This window comes from Vicugna pacos, chromosome 10, assembly GCF_048564905.1.
Source record: "Vicugna pacos chromosome 10, VicPac4, whole genome shotgun sequence".
Lineage (NCBI taxonomy): Eukaryota > Metazoa > Chordata > Mammalia > Artiodactyla > Camelidae > Vicugna > Vicugna pacos.
This window is the reverse complement of record NC_132996.1, coordinates 15,492,688-15,516,893: the sequence shown is the minus strand read 5'-3', so window position 1 is coordinate 15,516,893 and position 24,206 is coordinate 15,492,688. Positions and strand designations below refer to the sequence as shown.

Here is a 24,206-nt window from a genome sequence, read left to right as displayed (position 1 = left end):
ATTAAGCTATTACTGCTCAGACAACGAAGGTTAACCAGTACTTCCAAATGCCAGATACACCATAAGAAAGTTTAACTAATATCCAGACTCTTATTAAAACTTCTGTTTCTTTTCTCTATGATCTCTGGCTCATCAGATATCCAGGAGATGATTTTAGGGTTCACCAGACATTATTTGCATATACCCCCTCCTATTGTAAAGGTTCATAAATTTTGTTTTTAATTGAAATATTCTGCAATGATTTTCCTTTTTAAAGTATTTACACAAGTGAGACAAGTGAATATGACTGAAGGAGTCAAGAGTAAAAATTCTCTTAAGCACATACATAAATTCTACAATACATAACAGCACTTGAATATTTACAAAATTTAAAAAAATTTAATAATCATTGCCATATTTTCTCATGATTTGTACAATTTAAAAATAAGCCTGTGCTTTCACACAGACTTTTTAAAATATACAGCATCTGCTTGAATTACAAATGATTAGCAAAATCCATTACTTCACAGTTCACCATCATCCATTAAAAACTTCAATTAATCAAGTACTTAGGAGAAAGTCTGCTGGTGTTTAATGGGAAGGTATATTAAAAATCAAAGGCAGTTTTAATTTTAAAGGCACAAACCTTCATAGGAATCTATTTGTAATCTTTCGATCTTGCAGTAGCAATACTGCAAAGGCCTGCAGTCTGTGAATAAGTCAGTTTCCTTTCCTGGCTGACGGTGGTCAGGAGGAAATGCTGGGAGGTACCCGCTACAGTTTAGGAATTGGTGTGGCCGCCACTGCTATGCTCTCAATTGCACACTCATCGGTTCCTCTGCGGATCCGGAAGTACCCATCCTCACCCCACTCCCGGCCCCAGCTGTTTTTAACAATCCAGTAATCCAGCCCAGAGGCTGGGTCAGTGCCATAGCCCACTAGCAGGACGGCGTGATTGGTCAGCTCAAAGGGGTTGAAAGGGTCTCTCAGACCAGTGTGGTGGTAGATCCCCTTGCGGTAGTGGAGGAAGTCATTATAGACTTCAAAGGCAACTGCCATGGGCCCTTGATGGACCAGTTCAAGCTTCATCAGGGCTTCGTTGCAGCCCCCATAGAAACCTCCCACGTAGCCGTACTCGGAGGTGTAGTAACGAAAGCAGTCCTTTTGCAGTTTGCATGGAGAATCAGTGCCTGTGTAGGGGAAGCAGGCCTCTTCCACCAGCCCGAAGTCTTGGGCGTACTTTCCTGCAATGAGGTATGGGAAGCCACCTTCACAGCCTAAGGATGGATAACACACAGAGTTATGACCCTCTCTTAGAAAGTGGTGCAGGAGAAACTGTCCCATTTCATACTTTTTCTTTTCTGCTCCATGATTTATTCTTTATGTCACTCCTAGACAATGTTCTCAGCTTAAACACCACTTTGTTCATCCATCCATTAGCCATCTAGCTGATCACCCTCTCATCTCTGTCTATTTAACAGACACTTACTTGGCACCTGATGTGAAAGGTAGCTTTGTGGTTAAGTGGGAGGCTCTGAAGCCTGACTACGTTGAGTTCAAATCCAAAACTGTGTGAAGAGTTTAATTTCTCTGTACCTCTGTTTACTTATCTGCAAAATACAGATAGCAACAGTACCTTCTTTATAGGATTAAATTAGTTACTTCACGTAAAATCAATAAAAGTCTGCTACTATTGTCATTATTACATAGCCAGACACTTCCTCAAGGAAGTCTTCTCTGACCACTTCCTGCAGAAATATCTAGATCAAGTCCCCATACCTCTCCTCCAGTCCTGGCCCTACTGCAGGCATATCTCAGAGACTTTGCAGGTTTGGTTTCAGACCACCACAATAAAGCAAGTATCACAGTAAAGCAAGTCAAAAGAAATTTTTTGGTTTCCCAGTGTACATAAAAGTTATGTTTACAGTCTACGGTAGTCTGTTAAGTATGCATTATGTCTAAAAAACAATACATGTAACTTAATTTAAAAATGCTTTATTGCTAAAAAAAAAATGATAACCATCACCTGAGTGTTCAGTGAGTCATAATCCTTTTGACTGGGGAAGGGTTTGAAATATTGCAAGAATTACCAAAATGTGGCAGACACAAAGTGAGCCAGTGCTGTTGGGAAATTGGCACTGATAGACTTGCCTGACACAGGATTGCCACAAACCTTTAATTAATTAATTAATTAATTAATAATTCATTTTTTATTATTATTTTATTTTTGGGGAGGGAGGTAATTGGGTTTTTATTTATTTACCTATTTTTAATGGAGGTACTGGGACTGAATCCAGGACCTTGTGTTTGCTAGGCATGTGCTCAGCCATTGAGCTATACCCGTCCTCCAAACCTTCAATTTATAAATAAAAAATGCAGTATCTGTAAAGTGCAATAAAATGAGGTATGGCCTTTATACGCACCCATGACCCTTTACTTTTTCTTCGTTGTTCTTATAATTATTTAATTTCTATTTTCCTCACTTAACTGTAAGCTTCATGAGGGTTCAGGACTGTCTTGATATTTCACAATCCACAGGGCCTAGAAGTCACAATGTCTGTGTTTAAAAAGTATTTCAGAAAGAATGAAAGGCTCACTCACTGATGAATAACCATTCACCAGTTTCACTGATGAATTAAGAAACTTCCCAGTGTGCAAATCTGGGCTTGACAGGAACCCAGACTGAAATGAGAACGTTTCTTCCTGACTCGACGGCAGCTGGGCTTTCTGCATACCTTACATATGGTCTGCTCTCAAAGCCTACACACAAAAATGTCATATCCTTCTGGGGAGAAACTAGTGTTAGTATGATTTTAATAAGAATTAGGTTTTGGATTGAGACCTTATTTGGAACTGAAACTCATGCTTAGAAGCTGAGTGGCCTTCAAAATATTATAGAACAACTTCATGTCTGTTTCTTGCCTATAAAACAGGATAATAGCTACTCTTTCAGGGTTTTGAGCATTGTCAGGTGATGTATGTAAGAGGTTCCTAAGAGCCAGTGCTCATTCAAAATACAGCAGTTATTGACATTTTGCTGGATGGTGCACTGAATTCCATGAGAAGCCACTCATTAACAAGTGATAGGGCCAGAGCTTGCATCCCAGACAGCATGCTCTCTCTACCTCCTCATCCTTTTGCCTTTGCCAACAATGGCCAACTACACACAGGTAAACAGTGCCTGAAGAACAACACTTACCTTGAGCATACTGACTGCAAGACACAACCTCCTGAGGACTCAAGATTGGGGCCTGAGTATTGTTGGTTAGTATACGGATCCTTGCTTCCAGCATCCCCACAGAAGCAAATGAGTAGCAGCTTCCACAAGAGGCTGGTGATGGAAAAGAAAGATATATAACCCAAGAGACCTTTGAAGCACTCAAAAAGAACCACAGAAAACCCTGAGTGGGTGAGACAGATTGATACATTTATATTGAGCATTGCTGTTTTTGAGATCAGCACAGTAAGGAGACTTAATTGACAAGCACTATTGACCTTACAGGCAAACAGTAAGATTTCAGCTTTTTCACTAAAAGGCAAACATTACTATCTGGGGCTTTCCTTGAGTGTATTTTGGGAGAAGAAAAGAAAAAACCCTCCTAACTTCCGCAAAGCATTTGACAGTATTCTTAACAATGAAGAAATGGTTTACGAGTGCAACGCTCTGAGCCACCAAGTTGAGAGAAAGCTATGGAGGGATACAATATGAGCTAAACTTCTAACTATCTCGAGAGTGGCATTTTCTAAAGCAACTTGCTGAGTGGAATTAACCCTAAGAGTGGCTCAGGTGTGGGTATTGTGGAGAGCTGGATTCAACCAGGGTCAAGGAGGCAAAATACAACAAACCCCAAGGAAGTAAGAGTAAATATAATGTGGTATTTAAGGTGGCTAATAAGGAAGTAAAGATATAAGGCAGACGCACATAGGGAAACTGAAAATAAATTGAAAAGTAGCTGGATGCAGGTAGGGGGAAAAGGGAAAAGAAAACAGCTTTATTTCATTCCTGGATGCTCTGGCAAAGACAAAATAAATTTTAGAAGCATATGCTAGGAATATAGTTGCTATCTCAAGGAGAAAAAATGATTTACGAGGTAGTTTATGTGAAAAATACTATTTTTTCTATGTTTCTTCAATATGTGTGAATAAAAGAAATAAATACATAGAATAAAATATGGCATGTATGTAGCAAAACTGGGACTTGCACTTGTTACAATTCTAGAAAGAACTGAACATAACTTTAATATCTCGGTTGTTATATACCCTCTTTCATCTTTGCTACCGATACAAATTCTACGTGGAGATGGTTGTACCAGCTCCAAGACATTGGTATTAAATGAAGTTGATATGTTATTCAATTTCCTAATATATTAGTTAACAAATTATTTGAATGGTGAGCACTCCCTTATGCACATAAAGTAAGATTAATGAACAGACAATGCTGCAAGTCAAAAAACTCATGTATATAAAGAGAAGGCTGCCTTTGTTCTCATTAGCAATTTAGTGACTATCTTCCTTAGTTAGAAAAGTAGTTAGAAGAACACTTGGCATTCACAATATGAAAGGCACTGTTTTTCCCTTCTCCAGACAGCTACTGATTCATGTCCCCTGACCAAGCGCAAAGGAAAGCCAGGATACTCTACGCTCAGCCTCCAACAGTCTAAACTCTACTTAAGTGACTTAATACCATTTTCCTTAACCTAAGTGTGAAATTTACAGGAAGCCTGTTTTCTTCACCTTGGTGCTTGATGCAGTGAAGGAACTCAATGCGTCTTTGTAGAAAGAAGAGTCAAGTTATGAACGACTGGATATATGCTTACATCCAGGAAAGAAAGTTATTCCAATGGGAATAGTCCATGTTGGTTTCCAAGCTGTAAGGGAGGCAGCCCCCAGACCCTCCTGTGAGCTTTCTCTGAGTAGTTCAACAACACCACAGGTCTCAGACTGAAGTCTACTAGAGCCCTCTTACCCTTTAACTGCTGCCATTTCTGATGGTCCCCAGAATTCTCCCCATAAGTGTTTCAGATTTATCCGTATGGCTTTTGCTACGGAGGGACCGCCTAAATTACGCAGATTAGAAGAGGAATACTTGGAAGGGGGCCTTGGAATTCATCCAGTGTATAACCTGTTCACTCGATAATGCACACACTGAGACTCCGGAAGAAGCAATGACCTGTGCAGAGTGTCAAAACTAAATGATAGAAGGTACTAGTGTTTAAATGTCTCCTAAGGCAGAAGTAGCGCCTTTTTCCATTTATAGATCGGTATCTACTTCAAAGACTCTTCAAATTTCCTTTCCCTGTCGTCTAGTTACTAGACAGACCAAAATTAACTGCACTTTCCGTAACTGCGCTGTACATTAACTGTACATTTCATTTTTGAAATTACCCAAATAACTCTATCCTTAGGGCCCCTCTTTCAAACGACAGAATGTCAAAGAAGTCGATAAGTGATAGTACACGGCCAAAGCAAGTGTTTTTTGTTTTTTTTTCTTAATGAGACATCAGGGTCTCTTAATAAATAACATCTCAGGAGAGTCTAGAAATGGCCCCAATTGGCCATTGAGCATTTCTGGCCCATGGCAGCCATAGAAGTAATCACTCTAGGTATTGACCATTAAACCCTCATCATCTGACCATCCAGCACCATGGAAGGGACAGGCCACATGTACGTACATTCAAGGGCTCAAAATGTGCTATTAAAAACAGAGAAATCACAGGAATGAGGAAAGGAGATAACCTTCCTCAAGGCCCCGATGTTCCCAGAATGTCAGCTGCCAAGGTAATTAATGCCTCTTTGCAAAAGTCAAGGCCAGACTCTAGATTCTAAACGGATCATTATTTCTTAAGAAGACTATGAGGCAATAAAGAATACAAAGAGGATCTGGTCCAGACAGAGCTCTGCAGTAATCAAATTTCCACTCTCAAGTAGATAATGTGATTCTCACATGCTTTAACTCCACTCAGCTTCATCTTCCAACAGTGGAGAACACACCCAGCCGACTAGGAGCGAGGAGCCAGGATTCTCCCCCACCGCCACCCCCTTGTCATTTCTCTGTGTGACTCTGGGCACATCACTTGACCTTGTCAGCATTTCTTTTTATCTTGTATGCAAAACAGGCTGAAGCAGACAATTTAAGGCCCCTGCCTTCCAGTTCTAATAGTATAAACAGTTATTAGAACACGCCTCAAGTGAACTAGATTGTAAATGTTAGGAAAACACCCTGCATTTCCTAATTAATGTGACTGAAAGACAATCCCTTTCTCTCCTGAAGATACAATAATGAATAAAGATGGCATAGCTGTGAGAAGAACAAAGAATGCTCTCCCCCACCCCAATTTCTTAGCTTTCTTCCCTGTCACATGTCAAAGTAAATCTTAGGTATAAGGCTAGTGCTTAGAGCTGTTAACAAGCATAAAGGTAAAAATTCATTTGTCCTCCCAGTGTATTTTTTTCATTACTCTTGATTTGCTCTCTGAACAGAGGAAAGTTGTGAATTCCCTTAACTGCGGGTAATTTTTAATTCAGGGCTATATAGGACACTGGTGTTCTTAAGTTAGTGGAAATTTCCAAGTAGCCCAGTTAATAGGAAGAGAAAAAAATTTTTTTCACAATCAAAAGTACAGAAAGCCAAAAATAAAGTCAAAAGAGGAACCTGTCAGTACATCATTTTCTCAAGTCACTGACAAGATGAGGGATCAGTTAAAAAGCAATTAATCTATCAAAGCCCTCTGTTTTTAAATTGCCCATGTCTGTACAAATCATCTTTATAACATTCAAAGAATATGGAATATTGGAGACAATAATACCTTTTACCAAGCAACAAGAAAATCATGACAAAGAATCTGGGTTTAGAAAGTCTGATTTCCTTCCACTGAATTATTATCTCATCACTAATCAATCTTATCGATTGGGAAGTGATTGGAATTAAACTTTTCTTTCCACCTTCTCCTAATGAACTTTTAAAAACTTCTTATTAAAGCAGTTATCACATTGTATTTTAATGTTTTGCTTGTAGTTCTTGCTAAACTGTAGTCTCTAGGACGAGGACCATGCGGTGTTAGTCTTTACATCCTCAGCCATTAAACAAAAATTCCTGACATGTTAGATGTGTAACACAGCAGGAGCAACCATGGGCCAGGCCCTCAGTAATCAACACTTGACATGCAGCATTTACTTAATCCTCTCCAATAAGGATACGAAACCTGTTTCATGATAGAATAAATTTTAATCCTCTCTTAACCTCTACCCTTGAAATTGACTTTCCATTCACATCTCAATTACCTTCAAATTTCTCTCATTTCCAAAGAAACCCTCTCCAGAAAAGAAAAGGTAGGGGAGGATTTCACGACCCACACTTTCTCCAGAGTCAGAGTCAGATGAGACCTCTGGTGTCAGAGGAAGGACAGGAACCCTGCTGACTGCTGCTGTAAGACCTACTCAGAGCTCCATACATTCAGGACACTTTGCAAGAATTCAGCGAGGATGAACTGCAGGGTTGGTGATGAATGCGGAGAAGTGGGAGAGGCTGATTATCACTGGATTTTTAGGAAAGAGGAAGCACAATTTATCTTTGGGTGTTATTAATTTATAATCCCCTCAGGAGACACTAATCAGAATGTTTCCAGGCAGCAAATACTACGCCCACTTTACAGTAACAGATCAGTCACGTGTACTACAATTGTCTTCAAAGTGAGCTTGGAAGTAATGAACGTGAGTATTGTATAAATGATTTTCCAATCATTATTGGCTAAAATTTAGGATAATAAGATAATTTGCTATCAAGTGTATTAGAGGAAGAGTTATTAAATCTACTCATACTGTATCCGATTTCTGAAAACAACTGGTAGAATGCAATTACGGTGATAATTTTGGTAAACCTGGGCTCTGACTCCAGGCCGCCATTCAGGAAGCTGGGTTAATACTTACTATCACATGTCCTATCCTCACGTAAAGTTAATTAAAAGGTCCTTACACAGCTCAAAAAATCTACTTTACTGGAAAAAAATTTAAGGTTCCACTTCTGGACTCCTCTAGTAATTTAAAGACTAAATGATGGGGGAGCGGCATGGGGTAGCATGGGAGGGCCGGTAGCAAAGAAGGATTCCAGCCAACCACTTGCAGGCGGGAGACTAATTTTATTTGCATGCAAATCTTTGTTTTTACAGGAGTCTCTCTGACTCCAAGGGCAAGTGAGTTTGGCTTACATACCACTCTAATTTCACTAGCTCCCTGGAACATATACTGAAAAAGATACTGAAGAAATGCTGAGTTCAGCTGGAGAGATTCTCTATTGCCATAGTCTGTCATGGATACAAAAGGAAGAAGTGAGTATTCATTGGCTACCGACTTCCTATTTCTTTACTAAAGTGGATCATGCCTGTTTCATCTCTGTATCCCCAGAATCTACCTGAGAGGCTGGCACACAGTAAATGTTCAATAAATATTTCAAAATGAATTAATTTTTAAAAAAATCAGACTTTTTTTTTTACCTTGGTTTCGAACAGGGGAAACAAAATTGGTACCATGAACATTTCTCCAGTCCCAGGATGCTGGCAAATGTAAAGTCTTTTCCTGTATTTCAGCAGTTATAGGTGCAGGTTTTGGCCTACGATGGAAAGAGACATTTTACATCATTATACAGTCTTTCCTTGGAGGATGGTTTCCTAAGTTCTAATTCCGTGAATTCAACCACTTGGCTAACTAGGATGTAGATCTGGACCCCAAGAGCACATGTCCATCAGTTTTTCAATGTGTCTCTTACACAATAATGTATCTATTATACAATGTGTGAATTATACAACTAAGTTATATAAATTATCCCTTTCTTTTTCAGAATCCAGTGATTTTTTTCCCCTGTGAAATGATACTGGTTTCGTATGGTGCTGTTGCTATTTTTAGAATGCCTAACTAGCTGCCTTCTCTAACCTTTAACAGATTTTGACCAAGAAAACAGATGCTGGGAAATTGAAGATGGCCTACAAAGGATTTAAAGAAAAAAAGAGGAATTTCTTATATGTGACTCAGGAGATGGTGATGACAGTAGGGTGGTTATAGAGGAGTGAAGCAGGCACAGAAATAAAAAACCTAAACAAAAGTAGGCAGACTATCTCCATAAACAACAGACGAATCTGCTTCATCATGATACAGCTACACCTTATACGACATGGTTGGAAAGTAAGACACACAAAGATGACTACAAATGGCTTCCACTTACTAGCTGTGTGACATTCGTCAAAGAACTTAACATCACAAAACTATGATCAACTTCTATTAAGATGGGTAATAATCATACCTACCTCAAAGGACTGTTAACGAAAATTCAATGTAATAATGATAACAAGTGCTTCAAACAGTGCCTGTGTCTGTTACGTCCTTAATAAATTATTAAGCTACTATGATGATAGCTACCAGAACCACCACCATCATCACCATCCATGTCTTTAAAACTAAATATGATGCTGATACATTTAAGTGACCGTCTGGCAAAAACTAGGCAATTTAAATGTTAAGTTCCTCCTTCCTAACATCCTCTGAGGCAGTGCACACACACACAAAACAAAAGCAATGTGACAACTGAAGCTCAATGGTGTGAAAATGGAGATAGCGAAAGAGGAGCCAGTGGTGGAGAAGTGAGAATTACAGACATCGTAGACACTATACATTATTGGCTCTTAATCACTTGGGTCTAGATTCCTTTAAGAATCTGGAAAAAGCTCTGAACTCAGAGAGATGTCCATAAACTGTAAGTTTTTCTGTAATTTCAGCAGTTTCACAGTTTCTAAACCTCAGGTTAAGAATCTCTGAGAGTTTCTATTACGTCACTGGATTCTTTCAACAAAACTAATTTATGTGCAAAAATGCTACTGAAAACCAGGCAGCTGGACCACAATATCCACTTCAACATTTCTTACTTCACTTAATTCTATCTCCTTATCTTAAACTTTCTATGGGGACTCAGTAGCCTTAAAAGCAGGGCTTTGTCAAGCCAGCCCTTCTCTAAAATCAAGGTTGGTTGGGTAGAGGGAGAAGAGATTCAAGCACAAAGCGCCTTCAGAAACCTGGAACGTGACACATGGCAGAACAGTTGTGCCTGAGGTCAGACCCCCCAGACAGGAGCCAGGGTCTCTTAGGCTCGAGCACTGACGCCACCTCCTCCGGGAGCTCCTTTGCAATTTCACTGAGCTGGTCTCAGCTTCCTGACTCATACAGACACAGGGTGGCTCTTCCACTTTGGTGAATCTGAAAAGGGACACAGTAAGTTCCCTTTCCCACCTGTGATGAACCACACCCTCTCACAGACTAGTCGTTCCTTAGAATACGCTTTGAGGAACGCTGTCTCAGGCAGTCCTGTGAGGCAAAGCGAGAATTATGAAAGGATGCTATTCGTTGGGCAGGAAAAAGCTCCATACAGTTTCACAGCTGAAAAATACCATATCATCAGGCCTGCTAGTCTGCAGATGAAAAAGTTAGCAATACATTTTAGTTAATCATTAATTGATCAGTCATCTGCTTCAACAATAAAATTTGAACCAAGAACTCTAAAGCTATCAGGGAAATAATCACTGTGTTCTCTGAATATTAGAAAATGCTTCCACGTATTAAGAGAAAAAATCTATCTATTTAATGTATTGACTCCCACGAGCTTCTGATTGGCTTTCTTATCCTTCACTTAACATCAGTTTCTCCTGAAGCAAAGTATGGCATCACAGGAATATCCTTGGCCATGTAACAAATACTAAGAGGCTATATGCTCTGCTAAACCCAGCTATAGTTTTGAGGGAATAAAAGAAATCTACCGAGTTCCTGACTACATAAATTCAAAGAATGATATTTTCCCTGGGAGATACACCATGGGGTATGTAAGTTAAAGATGGGAAATACACTGCTGGCTGAGGGTACTAGAGGTACATTGATAAATATGGAACATTTTCTGCTGAACTTAAAACAGAGAAAGGATTTTGAGATTTTTTTACAGGTCCAAATTTGACAGTTTTTATAGGCAAGGTCAGGGGTACTTGAGGCAACGGAAGTGTTGTGAAAGGAGGTATGTGAAAGTTTTTGGTAACTGTCATATTGTTTGAAAGCAGGTCAAGGTAGTAAATATAGTCATGGCGAAATTTAGGTGGCTTTGTTACCACCAGGATAAATTTATTCATTAGACAACAGGCAGTCACCGAATCATAGCTGGGTAGAGGAAGATGAAATTGGTAGTATTTCATAGAACGGCTAAGAATGGGGACAGGGTGGGGAAGAAACCAAAGAGACAGAAGGCAGGAGGCTGACCCATAACACAGGACAGAGATGACAAAGCTCTAAGCCAAAGTGTAGAAAATGGAAAGAGAATAACGGAAGTGGCAGATGCCGTGAAAGCAAAACCCATAAACAAGACTGATGTTCTCCACATCAGAGTATGTATGACTAGGAGAGGGAGACGGTCAGAGGAAAGATAACATAAAGAGTTTAAGTTGGGATGACCAGTAAAATAGTGAGCAACCCAGGGAGGGCTGGTTGGAAGGGAGGAGATCGAGCAACACAAACACCTTTGTTAGTGATAAAGAGATGCGCTTTATTACCTTGGGATTCTCCGGCCATGGCCACCACTTCTCCTAATCATCTCTTTCAGGGTAAGAACCTCATACTCCCTGTATGCAGTCGCAGTCCAAGACTTCTGAATGGCGTTGATAGCTTTCACAAAGTTGTGGTTGTATTTGTAGAGCCTATTAGAATACCTGCCAACAAAAGTTAGACAGCTGCAGATTCACTCTTCGCGGATGTAAAAAAGACTCCATTATAACAGGCACTCTAATGCTCCAGGCCTGGCTGGGAAGCGGTGTAATCTTTCAGGAAGGCAACTCGATATATCAATCTCTATATCTGTATTCATAGCCTAGAATTGGAATGTGTCCTGTGAAAATAATGGTACAAGTGAACTAAGATGGATGTATAAGGATGTTCAGGGAAACACTTTTGTACTAGTGAGAGATTATGAACGTCCAGAAACATTCTAAGATAAGGGATTGATTAAATAAAGGATGGTACTTTGTTTACTATATAGTTTATTCAGTAAAAATGTCTGGAAGCTTATTTAGTGGCACAGAAGAATGTTCTTACGATATTAAACAAAAAAAGCAGACTATCAGAGGCGTTTAATTAATCAACCGTAGTGACAGCACACATACATATTTAAACCTTAAGTACACACAGCCATGGATGGTTATCTCTGAGTGGTGACATAGGATCTTCACCTGTCACCCACCCCTACATTCTACAATGCACCTTTTAAACTCTGTAATAATACAGAAGGGGGGAAGACAGCAGAACCGTAGGCAGCGGCAAGCGTTATAACCACACGAGGCAAAAAAAAAATTGTTCCACATGGTTTATATCCTTGTTACTTAAGTTTGGCTGTGAGCCAGTCGTAGCAGCCGCACCTGGAAGCTTCCTAGAAATGCAGGCTATGTACCCAACCCAAGCCACCTGAATCAGAATCTACATTTTTAACAAGATCCCCAGATGCTTCACAGTAACTTAAAACCTGCACTGGGTTCCCTGATGCCAAATGCTTAGATACAGATGTGAACAAATCTAACACACAAAGAGCATGTTTACAAAGCAAATAAACTGAGAGAGGTGATTATTCAAATTTAACTTAAACGTGTGTCCCACCTATGTGCCAGGTGCTAGGAATGACAGAATTCACCATGTTATTTCTACTAAAAAAGGACTCTGTGGCTTAAGTGTGACTCGCTATCCAAGACTTTCATTAATATTCAGTTATGCAAAGCAAGATACACCTAACGCAAGTAACATCTTAGGCGTATTGTGGACTTTTCTTTCTCTTTTAATTTAGGTGTTCACAGAGAGAATATTTTGATGAACCTGGGAGCACTGAAAACAATAACAAAAATGTGCAACCACACTGACGGTGCTTTAATATTTTAATCCAAGTTCTTTCCCACTTGTAAAGTGTGGAGACAGAAAAGCACCTGTATAACACAGATTATAAAACTGTGTATCATACTTCTGACAACACTAACACAACAACAAAAACAAGTTACAGTTGTTTCTTTAGATACAAAATAAATTTTAAATTGTAAACGTATATGTTGAAATATTCTCCACCAATGAGAATCACTATTTCATCAACTCTAAATATTTAAGAAGCACTAACTAGCCGTACTTCCCTTGCTTTATCGTAACATCCAGCAAAACATCACGTGCTATGTGCAGTACAGTGACGACAAAGTAGGTCTTAAACACCGTTACTTTTAGCGTTTAAGATCCAAGGAGATGAACAACAATGTATCTTACTATGGGAAAACAGATCATTAAGAGTGGAAAGAGACCTTAAAGGTAATTTAGTTCCAAATGCTGGTTTTACAAGTAAAGCAACACAGACCCTGAGCACTCTGGGTAGCAGCGTCTTCAGAAATGCCGCAATGTTTGAAGTACCAGGAAAGTACGTGGTACACAGTCTATCCTAAACGGTAGGGTGAAAAACGAACCGCTTCATAGGAAACGGGTTGCTCCAGGATCAAGTCAAGCCAAGCAATTCAAAAATAGAGGGGATGAGTTACTCTAAATCTTGGAGGGTACTTTCCAGACAAATGCAATTTGTCCTCTTTGAACTCATGTTCCCCTACTTTCTCCAGAGCAGTCATTCGCTGCCAGTGTGGCCTGGCTTTGGCGGCCTTGTCCATGTACACTCTCAGTGGATTCCACAACCAAATAAAACAGAAGAGTTGCTACTCATAATATTTATCTTTTCCTCCTAAACTAATAAAGTCTGAAATCTCTTGTGTGGTTCACGGTTACTTAAACAGGACCAAACCCAACAAAAACATTCACTGCATGTTCTAAGCTGAACTGCGTCCTCCCCAAATTCACGTGTGCAAGTCCTAACCTCCCGCACCTCAGAATGTGGCTGTATCTGGAGACGGGCCTTTACAGAGGACATTAAGGTAAAGTGAGATCATATGGGTGGGCCCTAATCGTAGATGTCCAGTGTGTTCATAAGAAACAGAGATTAGGACACAGTTAGAAGGGTGACCGTGTGAGGACACAGTGAGAAGGCAGCCACCTGCAAGCCAGGGACAGAGGCCTCAGGAGAAACCTTGTTCCCGGGCTTTAAGACTCCAGAGCAGGGAGAAAATTAATTTCTGTTGCTTAAGCCACTTAGTCTGTGGAACTTTGCTATGGCAGCTCCTGCAAACTAATACACTACATAAATACTAAGGACTTTAATTTCAGTTATTTATTGCCTTGTTTAAAATTTATGTACAATTAGCATCGCCTACATTTGTTGCAACATAAACAGATGTATCCACAAGTATTACGCAACATACTATTACATGGCAATAAGAAAATACTTTTTCTGTATAAGTCACTGCAATTCGGTGGTCCTTTACATAAATATTCTTTAAAGCCATCACTGGTCCGTTACTTTTGGAGTGCTTTGAAAAAATACCTTCTCTCAGTTACATCCATGTATTTTTCCGGTAAAGTTGTACAGAACATGGCTTATGCGTCTAAGTCAAATAAATTTTATACAATCAAATTAAATTTTCCAAGAATTAGTATAGACACACACTATAGAACAAGACTAAAGTATCTTTCATTTATGACAACTCACTTTTCCTGGAGACTCCTCTCAAGGGGCGCTGTGTTCACGTTCACATTGTCAAAGGTGTTTCCCTCCTTCCTTCCAGTGAAACATGCCCAGTTCCGGCCCAGCACGTCATGCACCCACCCAGTCATGGTCTCGTGGCAGTAACTGGTTACCTTGCCGCCCTCTTCTTCATACTGCAACCAAGTAAGGTCAGAAAGAGCCAAGTCAATCGGTGTTTCTCAAGTCTGCTACCTGGTCACCTGTTCACAGTAAAAATACCCCTTTTTCGTTTCACCTTCGGGACCAGCCTCTGCCAACCAAAACAAAAACCTTGCCCTGAGAGGTTACATTTTGAGAATTATTCTAGAAAAGGAAGAGAAACAAGCTTTTCTGTGATTGGCATCATTGACCACCAAGCAAAATTTATACAGCAAAACACTTCCGGGGAATGAAAGGCAAGGGGTAAAAAACAAACCTAACATTTTTAGAGCATCTGCCCAAGTTACCTCATTTCATCCACATAGTGAGCCCACAAAGAGGCAGGGCCAAAGGCCCCATTTTACCAGGAAGTGGAGGCTCAGTTCAGCGAGGATAAATAGTTTGTATCTAATGTAACAGAGCTGTTAAGTGGCTGAAACTAAATTCTGCTCAGTTTGTCAGACTATTTCTGAGTTTTTCACTCAGAGAAGATGCACTCCAGCAAAATACAAGAATAAGTGATGAAAATTTTCCATAGAATCAAACTGTTTTCTTCTGTCCACCTCCCAATTTATATTCTAAATCATGAGGGAGCTAAAGTAACCTGACTATGAAATACCCTCTCCACTTTCTGTCACTAATACAGCCCTTTGTCTTATTTCAATATTAACACTGAAAAATAGCTACAGGTGACCCTGGAACAATGCAGGGGTTGAGGCGCCGACACCCCACAGTTGAACGTCTACGTATAACTTTACAGTCAGCCCTTCTTATCTGGTCTTGCATCTGAGGAATCAACCAACCGTGTATCCTATAGTACATATTTATTGAGGAGAAAAAAAAATCTGCATAGAAGCGGACCTGCTCAGTTCAAACTCATCTTGTTCAAGGGTCAGCTGTAACAAGTGATAGATCCAGGATGTGAACTCAGATGCTTTGGCTCCAGAGCCTAAAACCCCTTATGTTACAACATCTCCTCACGGAAGAGGGATACATGATCCAGAATGCGAGGGAAGAGTGTGGAAGGAAGAAAGGAAACAATGCACGCTAGGTTTCTTCAAGAAGGGACTTGAGTGCAATTTCAGGCATTGCCCTAATTTAATGGAATGGAAGCACAGAAGCAGTCAGAGACAACACCAACTGGCCCCGAGGCAGCAGTGTCTGAGTGCTTCTCTTCACAGCAGCACACATCAGGCTGGTTCTGGCCCCCAGGCGGTCGTTTGTGGACTCCTGATCCAATGTGAGGGGTACTACTTCACCTGTGTGCAGGGGTTGGCAAGTTTCTTTTTTAAGGGCCAGACAGTAAGTATTTTAAGGCTTGCAGGTTATAAGGCCTCTGTCATAATCATTCAAGCCATTGCAATGTGGATGGGAATACATAAATGGGATTTATGTATACATACATAAAGGGAATACATAAATGAATAAACTACAGTGTGTTCTAATAAAACTTGATTTAATAAAACCCATGACAGATTAATCCCTGAGTTTAGACGGAAGTGTGGGCTAAACTACACTTAAAGGTAAAATTACCTTACTGCATCTGAATCTGAATTCAAATCATAGTTAGGCACAGAGGTAAAAATACACAGCCTCAGAATCCAAAAGGAACCAGGTGAATCCTGGGACTCACTGCCCACTGAGCAACACAGGATAAGTTACAGGGATACACATACATGCATTTTGCTTCCATCTTGGGGGTTCATGCTGCTGTGAAGCCCATCTCCCTGCCTCTAGCCAAGAATCCCTGCACTAGCCAGAGGCTGACTCACGACTCCTCAAATCCCTGCGAAAGCCTCAATGCAGGATAAGGAACGCTGAGATACAGACCCAGGATCTGATCAAGCCGCAACGTTAGAGCATGCGTTATGTGAAAATATTAATCAAGTTTATAATTATGACGCTGAACTACATGGAACTGAGATTTTTATAGGTCAGAAATAATATTAGTGACCTCATATGGTGCAGGCAGGCCAGGCGGGGCTGAGCCACTGCTCCCCGCACCGCTGTTGTTCTAGAAAGCGGTCGGGCAGACTTTGAGAGTTCTTCAGAGCTACCTCATAGAAATCGTCAAATACACATAAATGAAAAAAAAAAATGCTAGGACATGTTCTATATAGAACAGAAAAGTTAAAAACAAAAATATCCTAAATGTTATTAGTTATTTTTATACTTGAACATTTAATAACACAAAGGAATTCTGCGTAACATTTTAAATGATAAATGCAAGTTATATAGGAAAGAGGTGAGCAGCCTAGGCTGGGGAAGGCTGCTTGCTTTTATAAACAGCTTTACTGGAACACAGCCAGGCCCGCTTGTTTATAGCATCTTGTCTCTGGCCACTTTGATGCCAGCTCAGCAGAACTGAGGAGCTGCCGGAGACCAGGAGGCCCACAAAGCCTAAAACATTTCCTATCTAGCCCTATAGGAAAAAGTCTGCTGACCCCTCTACATACAAAATAATAATAATAATAATAATAATGATAATAATAATAATAATGATGATGATAATGATAATAATAATAAAACCTATGGTATCTTAAGAGGAAAAAAACCACAAATTACAAGACAGTACTTAAATGGAATGCAAATAAGTAAAATTTTTATGAAATAATGACTTAAAAATGGAAATGAAAGGTGAAATGGGTCTTTGGGTGGAATTTTCTTGGTTATTTACAAAATGGAGATAGATATGTAAATTTTGTGAAATGCATCACTTTAAAAAATATTCTTATTTCCTAAGAGTGAGACTCGTAGCCTAGAAGGGGACACCTACAAGGGATGGTCCAGATGTTGCTAGAGGCTGCTAATGCTGGTCGGATTGGGATTTTGATTCCATTCCCTGAAAAAAAATAATCATTTATATAACCTATTTTGTATTTCCTAAGCTCTTTCATTTAATTATCAAATACGTATTGGTCACATATTTCCCAGGCATCAATCACGCTAGGTGCTAGACATGCATGCATATATGTACTGATGTAGCCCCAGACCTTAAGACTTTCAGAATTCAACAAAATAGACAAACATGTAGTAATGTGGTTATTTATCTGAACCAAAATCATGGGTTCAGCAAGTTAACCGTGCTTGGAGAAGCCTGGGAAACTTCCCCATCTAAGCAGAAATTTAGACCACAGACAAAATGACTTTCCCAACGTACCAAAAGAGTTAGGGGCATTCAAGTTAGAAGAAATGGGCCCCAAGTTTCTTGTCAGTGTGGTTTTGTTCACCAAGATGGCACAACTGAGTCATAGTTAAAACCATGACGGTTAACACCAAATGAACTTCCCCTGTGAGGGAAAGGCTGACTTGTGATTTTGATTGGAGGGGGAATCACTGGAGAATGACTGACTTGGCTGCAGTCCCCGACCCCTCGTGTTTGTTCAGCACCTCTAGACCCTTCATCATCGATATTACAGAACTACGGGATCTTAACATTTATCTATCAGCTCACACTTTATAAACATTTTACAGAGATGACTCATAAATCTTAGAGGTTCAAGAGAACATAAAGAAAATACAATCTCAGGGAACAACAACAAAAAGGCCTAAAGGAGGTGGTCAAACTAGAATTTATAACCAAGGACTTCTAGAACCAAGCATTCTTCCCAACACCAGGCACCTCTTCTTCATACACTCTGTCTTCTCCACAAGATGCTAGAGAAGTAAAACATGCAGGTCAATTGCCAAAAGCACCGAGAGGAGACACTTAGAAACCATGCTAGAAGTGCTTAAAACCCCATTTGCAAAGCATTTGCTTCTATTTCATGTGAGCCTCACAATGATTCCTTGGGATGACAGGCATTATTTTATCTCATGGAAAAGAAAAGTGACTTTGCAAAGTTACATGGAGAAGAGAGACTTAAAATATGAGTTCAAAGGTTACAAGAATCATTGCTTTATTCGCTGTTTCCCTTAAAAAAAAAGGGCAGGGTGGTTGGAAATTAACTGATTCATGAGTCAGATCCAGATTGTTGCCTAAGATGCTTTTTTAAGGGCCACCTAAATTCTCCAGCAGCCCTAATGGTCATTTCCCACTGTTCAGGTACTTATGTTATCTTGGCTGGTTCAGTTTTTTTGTTTTTTTGTTTTTTTTTAAACCATTTTTGGTTTTTGATACAGGGCAGAGGTAAAGGACATGGTCTGTAGGCTTGACCAAGTAGACTGGATCCAGCTCGCTGCTTCCTGGCTGTGTGACCCTGAGTAAGTTACCTAACCACTCTGTACTTTATGTCCTCGTCTGTAAACTCAGGATGGAGATAACAGACTCAGCCTCACAGGTTGCGTTTATATATACTAACCCATTTAACTTTCACAGCAGACCTTGAGGGTTGCTCTTTCCACATAAGCACCATAAGAACAGGATTGTTTGTTCAGCAACTAGGACACTGGCACTAGGCAGCAAGCACTTACTGAATGAGTGAATAAATGAATACATAATAGAAAGAACAAGAGACACCAAGTCCTATTTCAACAATAACACAAGATATTCAGAAAAGAAGTTGAAGTTTATAATTAATAGAAGTGTGATGCTTCCAAGATATCACAGAGACCCAAGTTCTGACTCCTGGTATTATTTCAGAAATGTTCAGTTTCCTCTCTATCGGTAGATTTAAGTTGACCTGAAAGTTCCAAAATATCCTTTCAAGCTTCCTACCTGCAGAGTCTTTACATCTGTGGATTTCTTATTTACTACTCATAAAGGCAGGCAGATAATTAATTCTGACATACTCCTCACTTATATAGAGTATTTATATATTCTAAGTAATACTAAATAATCCCAGAAAACTACAACTGTCTTTGTTGTTGCAACTCAAGCAAATGTACTAAGAGATGGCCATCCACTTGTGTACCATTTCTTATACATTAAATGGATGGAATTATTTTCCATTGAAAATGTTTGTTTTATATTATTCTGTAGTTTTCCTAACCTAAAATAATTTGGTCTTTTTGTAGAACCTGGAATAACCCTATGAAACATAGGAGAGGGCCATAATACTGTGCAGGACAGCTACAACTTAGTAGAACAGAGTATTTACCCCTCCAGAAGCCAAGTACTCAGTCCCTTAACTTGAAAGGACCACACACTGTGCCCCTATTATTTTCTTGATTGAAATGTTCTCAAGGTATCTGTCATTTTTCCTGCTATTGTAAAATATATCGTATGTGATTTCTGACATTATCACTGAATAAAAGGTTGAAGTTTTGCCCACACTATCCAGCTTGAAGTGCAGCCAAAATTTTTTTCTAAGAGTTTTCATTTGTCTTATTTATATAAACATCAGTCTCTCAATACTGGCTTGCACAGATGGGATAATTTAAGTCTCTATTCATTTATGCCAATTTCTATTGCACCGAGTAGATAATTTCATAAAACTTGAAGAAACTCCAAATGCTAGCACTTAAGTTTAGAAAACCACTAGGATTCAATAACTATCCATTTGCTTCTTAAAAATTACCACTGGGTTGCCAAACATTCTCCAAACTGCCCTTCTTCAATTTCCCACTCATTTTATCAGTTATGCAATTCCATTCAATTACCTGGTAATATTAACCAATTAAAAAAAGAGAAAAGGTTGGGATATTTTAAAACTTAAGTTATTTATCTTGGATCTCTTTCTCAACTGTCTTTGACATTGGGTGTGGGGGAAATCATGTACACCTTTTGTTCCACTGTCTTCCTGATTATACTTAGCAAATATTTGAATATTTCTTTTATGTAGTGCACTGGCTATGAGAAAAATGCAGTTTAGTGAGAGAGACTTTGCCCTTTAAATCCCTGTTCTGTCACTTAATTTATGTAACCTTGAGCAAGTCACAACTAGGGAGCCTCCATTTCTTCATCTGATAGTGAGAATGATGTCTGCTTCATGGAGTCCTACCAAGGAGAAAGAGGACATTGAAGTTTGAAGAGTTTAAACAGTTATTAAACACTAAACAAGTAACAATATAAACACTACCATCTGTTACCATGGGGGATACAAAGTTGTTTAAGACTTTATTCATGCCATCAAAGAACTTATACTCTAGCCCAAACTGTCAAATGAGCAATTGATAATGGAGTCTATCCTGTCAACCAGTGGTTTCCAAAATGAGAAAATGACCTATTAATATAATAGAAATAAAATCTTATAATTTCTACTTGTATTTGTAATATAGAAATAAAGTAAAAACCAACTTCCACTATCATTTAGTAGGCAAAGCAGCATTGACACCCCACTCAGCTCCAAAGTTAGATGTTCACCTGCTCCATGCAGTGTGCTGCCGATGCAATGGTTAGGACACAGCATACTCCCTTCTACACAAGCCTGCTTAAATTCACTTGTGCACTTATCTGATTTAGTTAAGCTAACTCACACAAATTGAACAAGTGGCTTAAAATAACACTTGCAAAGAAACCACATTTGCAAAAACTGATGAAAATACAAGAAAACATAAGAAAATGACAAAGCTTACATTTGCCCTATTCCTGGTAAGAGTGCCATCAGCCAGGTTAAAAAATAAGTTTTGAAAACAGGTGTTTTGAAACAGTTCTATCACTGTGGTATTCACTCTTTAATCTTTTTATCAGTAAGGCAACACGTTTCAATTAAAATTTGCCCATTAAGTTGTCATCATCCCTAACACCAAACACTAAATCTGTGACACTTTCATACTTTTAACAAAACTATGTCAAAACTACTAAAATTCTTTATTTAAAAGATGTTAATTAGAAAATTATTTCCATATTTTGAAAATTGACAGTAATGAAAATTTTCAGTAACGAAATCCTTATGCTGCTTTTATAAACAAAATCATGAAAATGAAGCATACTTTTATATTGTTTTGAAAGAATGTCATCACGAAATACATTTTGGCAGGACACATTTTATGACAATAAATAAATATTATTTAATCATTTAATATTATTTCATATGTTTGATAGCAAACATATTAATATTGCAGTGCAGGTATATAGTTTTTTAAATGTACCCATAAAGACTGTGGAATACATAATAAATTTGGACATCTATCTAGGTCTAATCCATCAGAATCCTTCACTATTTCAGAAAAGAACACCTTGCATGAACATAAATGACTTAATGATATACTTTATATGTAGGCAGGTTCTATTCCAGGAGTACTGTGGAACAAAGAATGTTTATTCAATTTTTCGCCCTTTGTTTACTGTACATGTCTGCATAAGTGCAGACTGACCGCTTCCCTCTGCTGTTAGGTCTGCAGCGCACATAAAGCCATTAGGTGGTGACCAAGAAGAACAAGGCACCTTGTACTAAACTGATATTTTGCCAGCTGATTCAAGAGTGTCACGTCTTTCCCTGGAAACAAACTTCCCTATGTCAGTTTCAAAGATTAGTTCCAGTTTTCTGCCTAACTAGATTTAACCATTTATTTTAAAAGTTGGATTTTAATGAATCATGGAACTGAGGAAATTGCTGCAGTGGCTGCAACAAAATAGCTTCCAGCATGTTACTGAAGGAATCGGCAATTAGACTTACATGTGAAAATGGAGGGTCATAAATGTATTTCCGGTGCTGAAAAGATACTCAGTTTAAACCAAAATAAATGTTTCAGAACTAGTTAAGAAAAGAGCAATTTAACAGTCAGCGAGGTAGCCAAAGCCCCTTGGCTCATTCCTCACTTACTCATAAAATCTTCAACTGTGAGGATGGAAGAAATGTGAGGGCTCATCTGCTCCAGCCTGTGGCTGGTGCTTCCCACTGCACTTCATAGGGCATAACCTCCAACATCCCAGGCCAGTTCGAGTCCTTGGTTGCCCAGGCACTGGGGGAATCACAGCAGTCACAGATACAGCTCGCTACTTCCCCTGAACAGCTAATTTAGTTTTTAATAATTCTGAAAGTTAGAAGTTTCCTATTTTTAACTTTGAGCTCTATCTTAGCCTGTACAGCCTCACACAAAAATGAAATGTAAATAAATAAGCAGAATAAAATTTAAAATTCTCATCTCATCTGTTTGTTCTACAAAGTCATTCAACAAACCTGGCCTGAGGGTCCACCATAGCCTCTCCGGACACAAAGGTAACAAAACTGTCAGAAGACATCAATGAAACAACAGAGCAACACAATGATATATTATCCAGCTTTCTTTCTTTTACAAACATTTATTGAAGGCCTATTATTTATCACATACTGTGCTATACATAGGGAATAAAATGGTCAGTAATACAGAGTTGACCCCTGCCATCATGGGGTTTAGAGACTAGAGGGAAGGACAAACAGACAATTACAACAGAGAATGCTAACAGTAATCTACTATGGGGCCTTCTGACACACATATCTGCAATTTTGTACCCAAGTCTTCTCTTCCACAATCAAAACAAACATTTAGATGTAAAGTTACTCAAGAAAACAGGAAAACAAAGCACTTCAGTAGGGATGATTATAAATTTCATATTAAATATATTCTTATAAAACAAATATACGTATGTATATGCATGACGGAGACATTGTGCTGTACACCAGAAGTTGACACACTGTAACTGACTGTACTTCAGTAAAAAAAATATATATATATTCTTTTACACATTGGTTGCTTTGTCAATATTAACATTCTGATGGTTTGAAAATAATCAACTCTTCTAGAACTCTGGAGGCAGGTTACCAGATTTTTTTAAGAACAGAGAACTAAAAAATACAAACATATCACTATTCCTGATTTGTTTCTAGAGTCCTAATAGAATTAATCCTGCGTAAGCTGGTATTACTTCTGAAAAGCCTTTGAGAAGACAAGAGAAATATGGATAATTTTCCAAACTAAAGTCCCAAGATAAAGTTGTATGTGCTTTAAGTAAAGCTATACAAGAAGGTATACACATTTTCAGTCTGGAAGAAGATGACATACTGTCAAATGGTTCCATTTACAGCAGAGTTAGTACTACCAGGGCAGAGAAACCTGCAAAGTACAACTGGAACCAAAATACTGGCATCCTTCCCACTAACAGAGGAAGCTGGGAATTTCACAGAGGTGGCATCAAGGTCCTGAGTAATAAAGAATTATCAGGATGGAAGAAAGTATCCAGGTAGTAGTTGGATGCACTTCATTTCTATAAGAAATAAGCTTCCTAGAACAGCAGGCCAGCATCTCTCAAATGATACAAAAAATTATCTGAACCAATAAAGTAATGATGACAACCTACGATCTGATGAAGAATCCTCCAGGCAAGGAGGAATTCAAGGGATCCAGAAGAAAAGTCCTCACAGAAGACAGGGATTAGGTGAAGCCGCACATTTTCCTTTACCAAGGCTGGTATTAATCAGCTTTAAACAACTGAGGAGGAAACGTGTCCGCTGTTTAGCAGGAAAGAGCTAAACGAGAGCAATCAGTTGGAACAACAGAGTAATTACGAGAAGTCAACTTGGCAAGGGTACTTCATTTGAAGTTGACAAAGCTCTCCTTC

At 39.0% G+C, this 24,206-nt stretch overlaps 1 protein-coding gene across 1 annotated transcript in view; it reads right to left on the bottom strand.

Moving 5' to 3' along the window:
- Positions 1-356: 356 nt before the first annotated feature.
- Positions 357-24,206, bottom strand: part of CTSC (cathepsin C) — a 34,142-nt gene continuing 10,292 nt past the window's right edge. The window contains exons 3-7 of the mRNA XM_072969028.1: positions 14,612-14,781; positions 11,553-11,708; positions 8,469-8,584; positions 3,179-3,310; positions 357-1,256 (exon numbers count right to left, since the gene is read on the bottom strand). Of these exons, the coding sequence (XP_072825129.1) occupies positions 754-1,256; positions 3,179-3,310; positions 8,469-8,584; positions 11,553-11,708; positions 14,612-14,781 (1,077 nt within the window). The 3' untranslated portion in view covers positions 357-753. The remainder of the gene's footprint in view (positions 1,257-3,178; positions 3,311-8,468; positions 8,585-11,552; positions 11,709-14,611; positions 14,782-24,206) is intronic.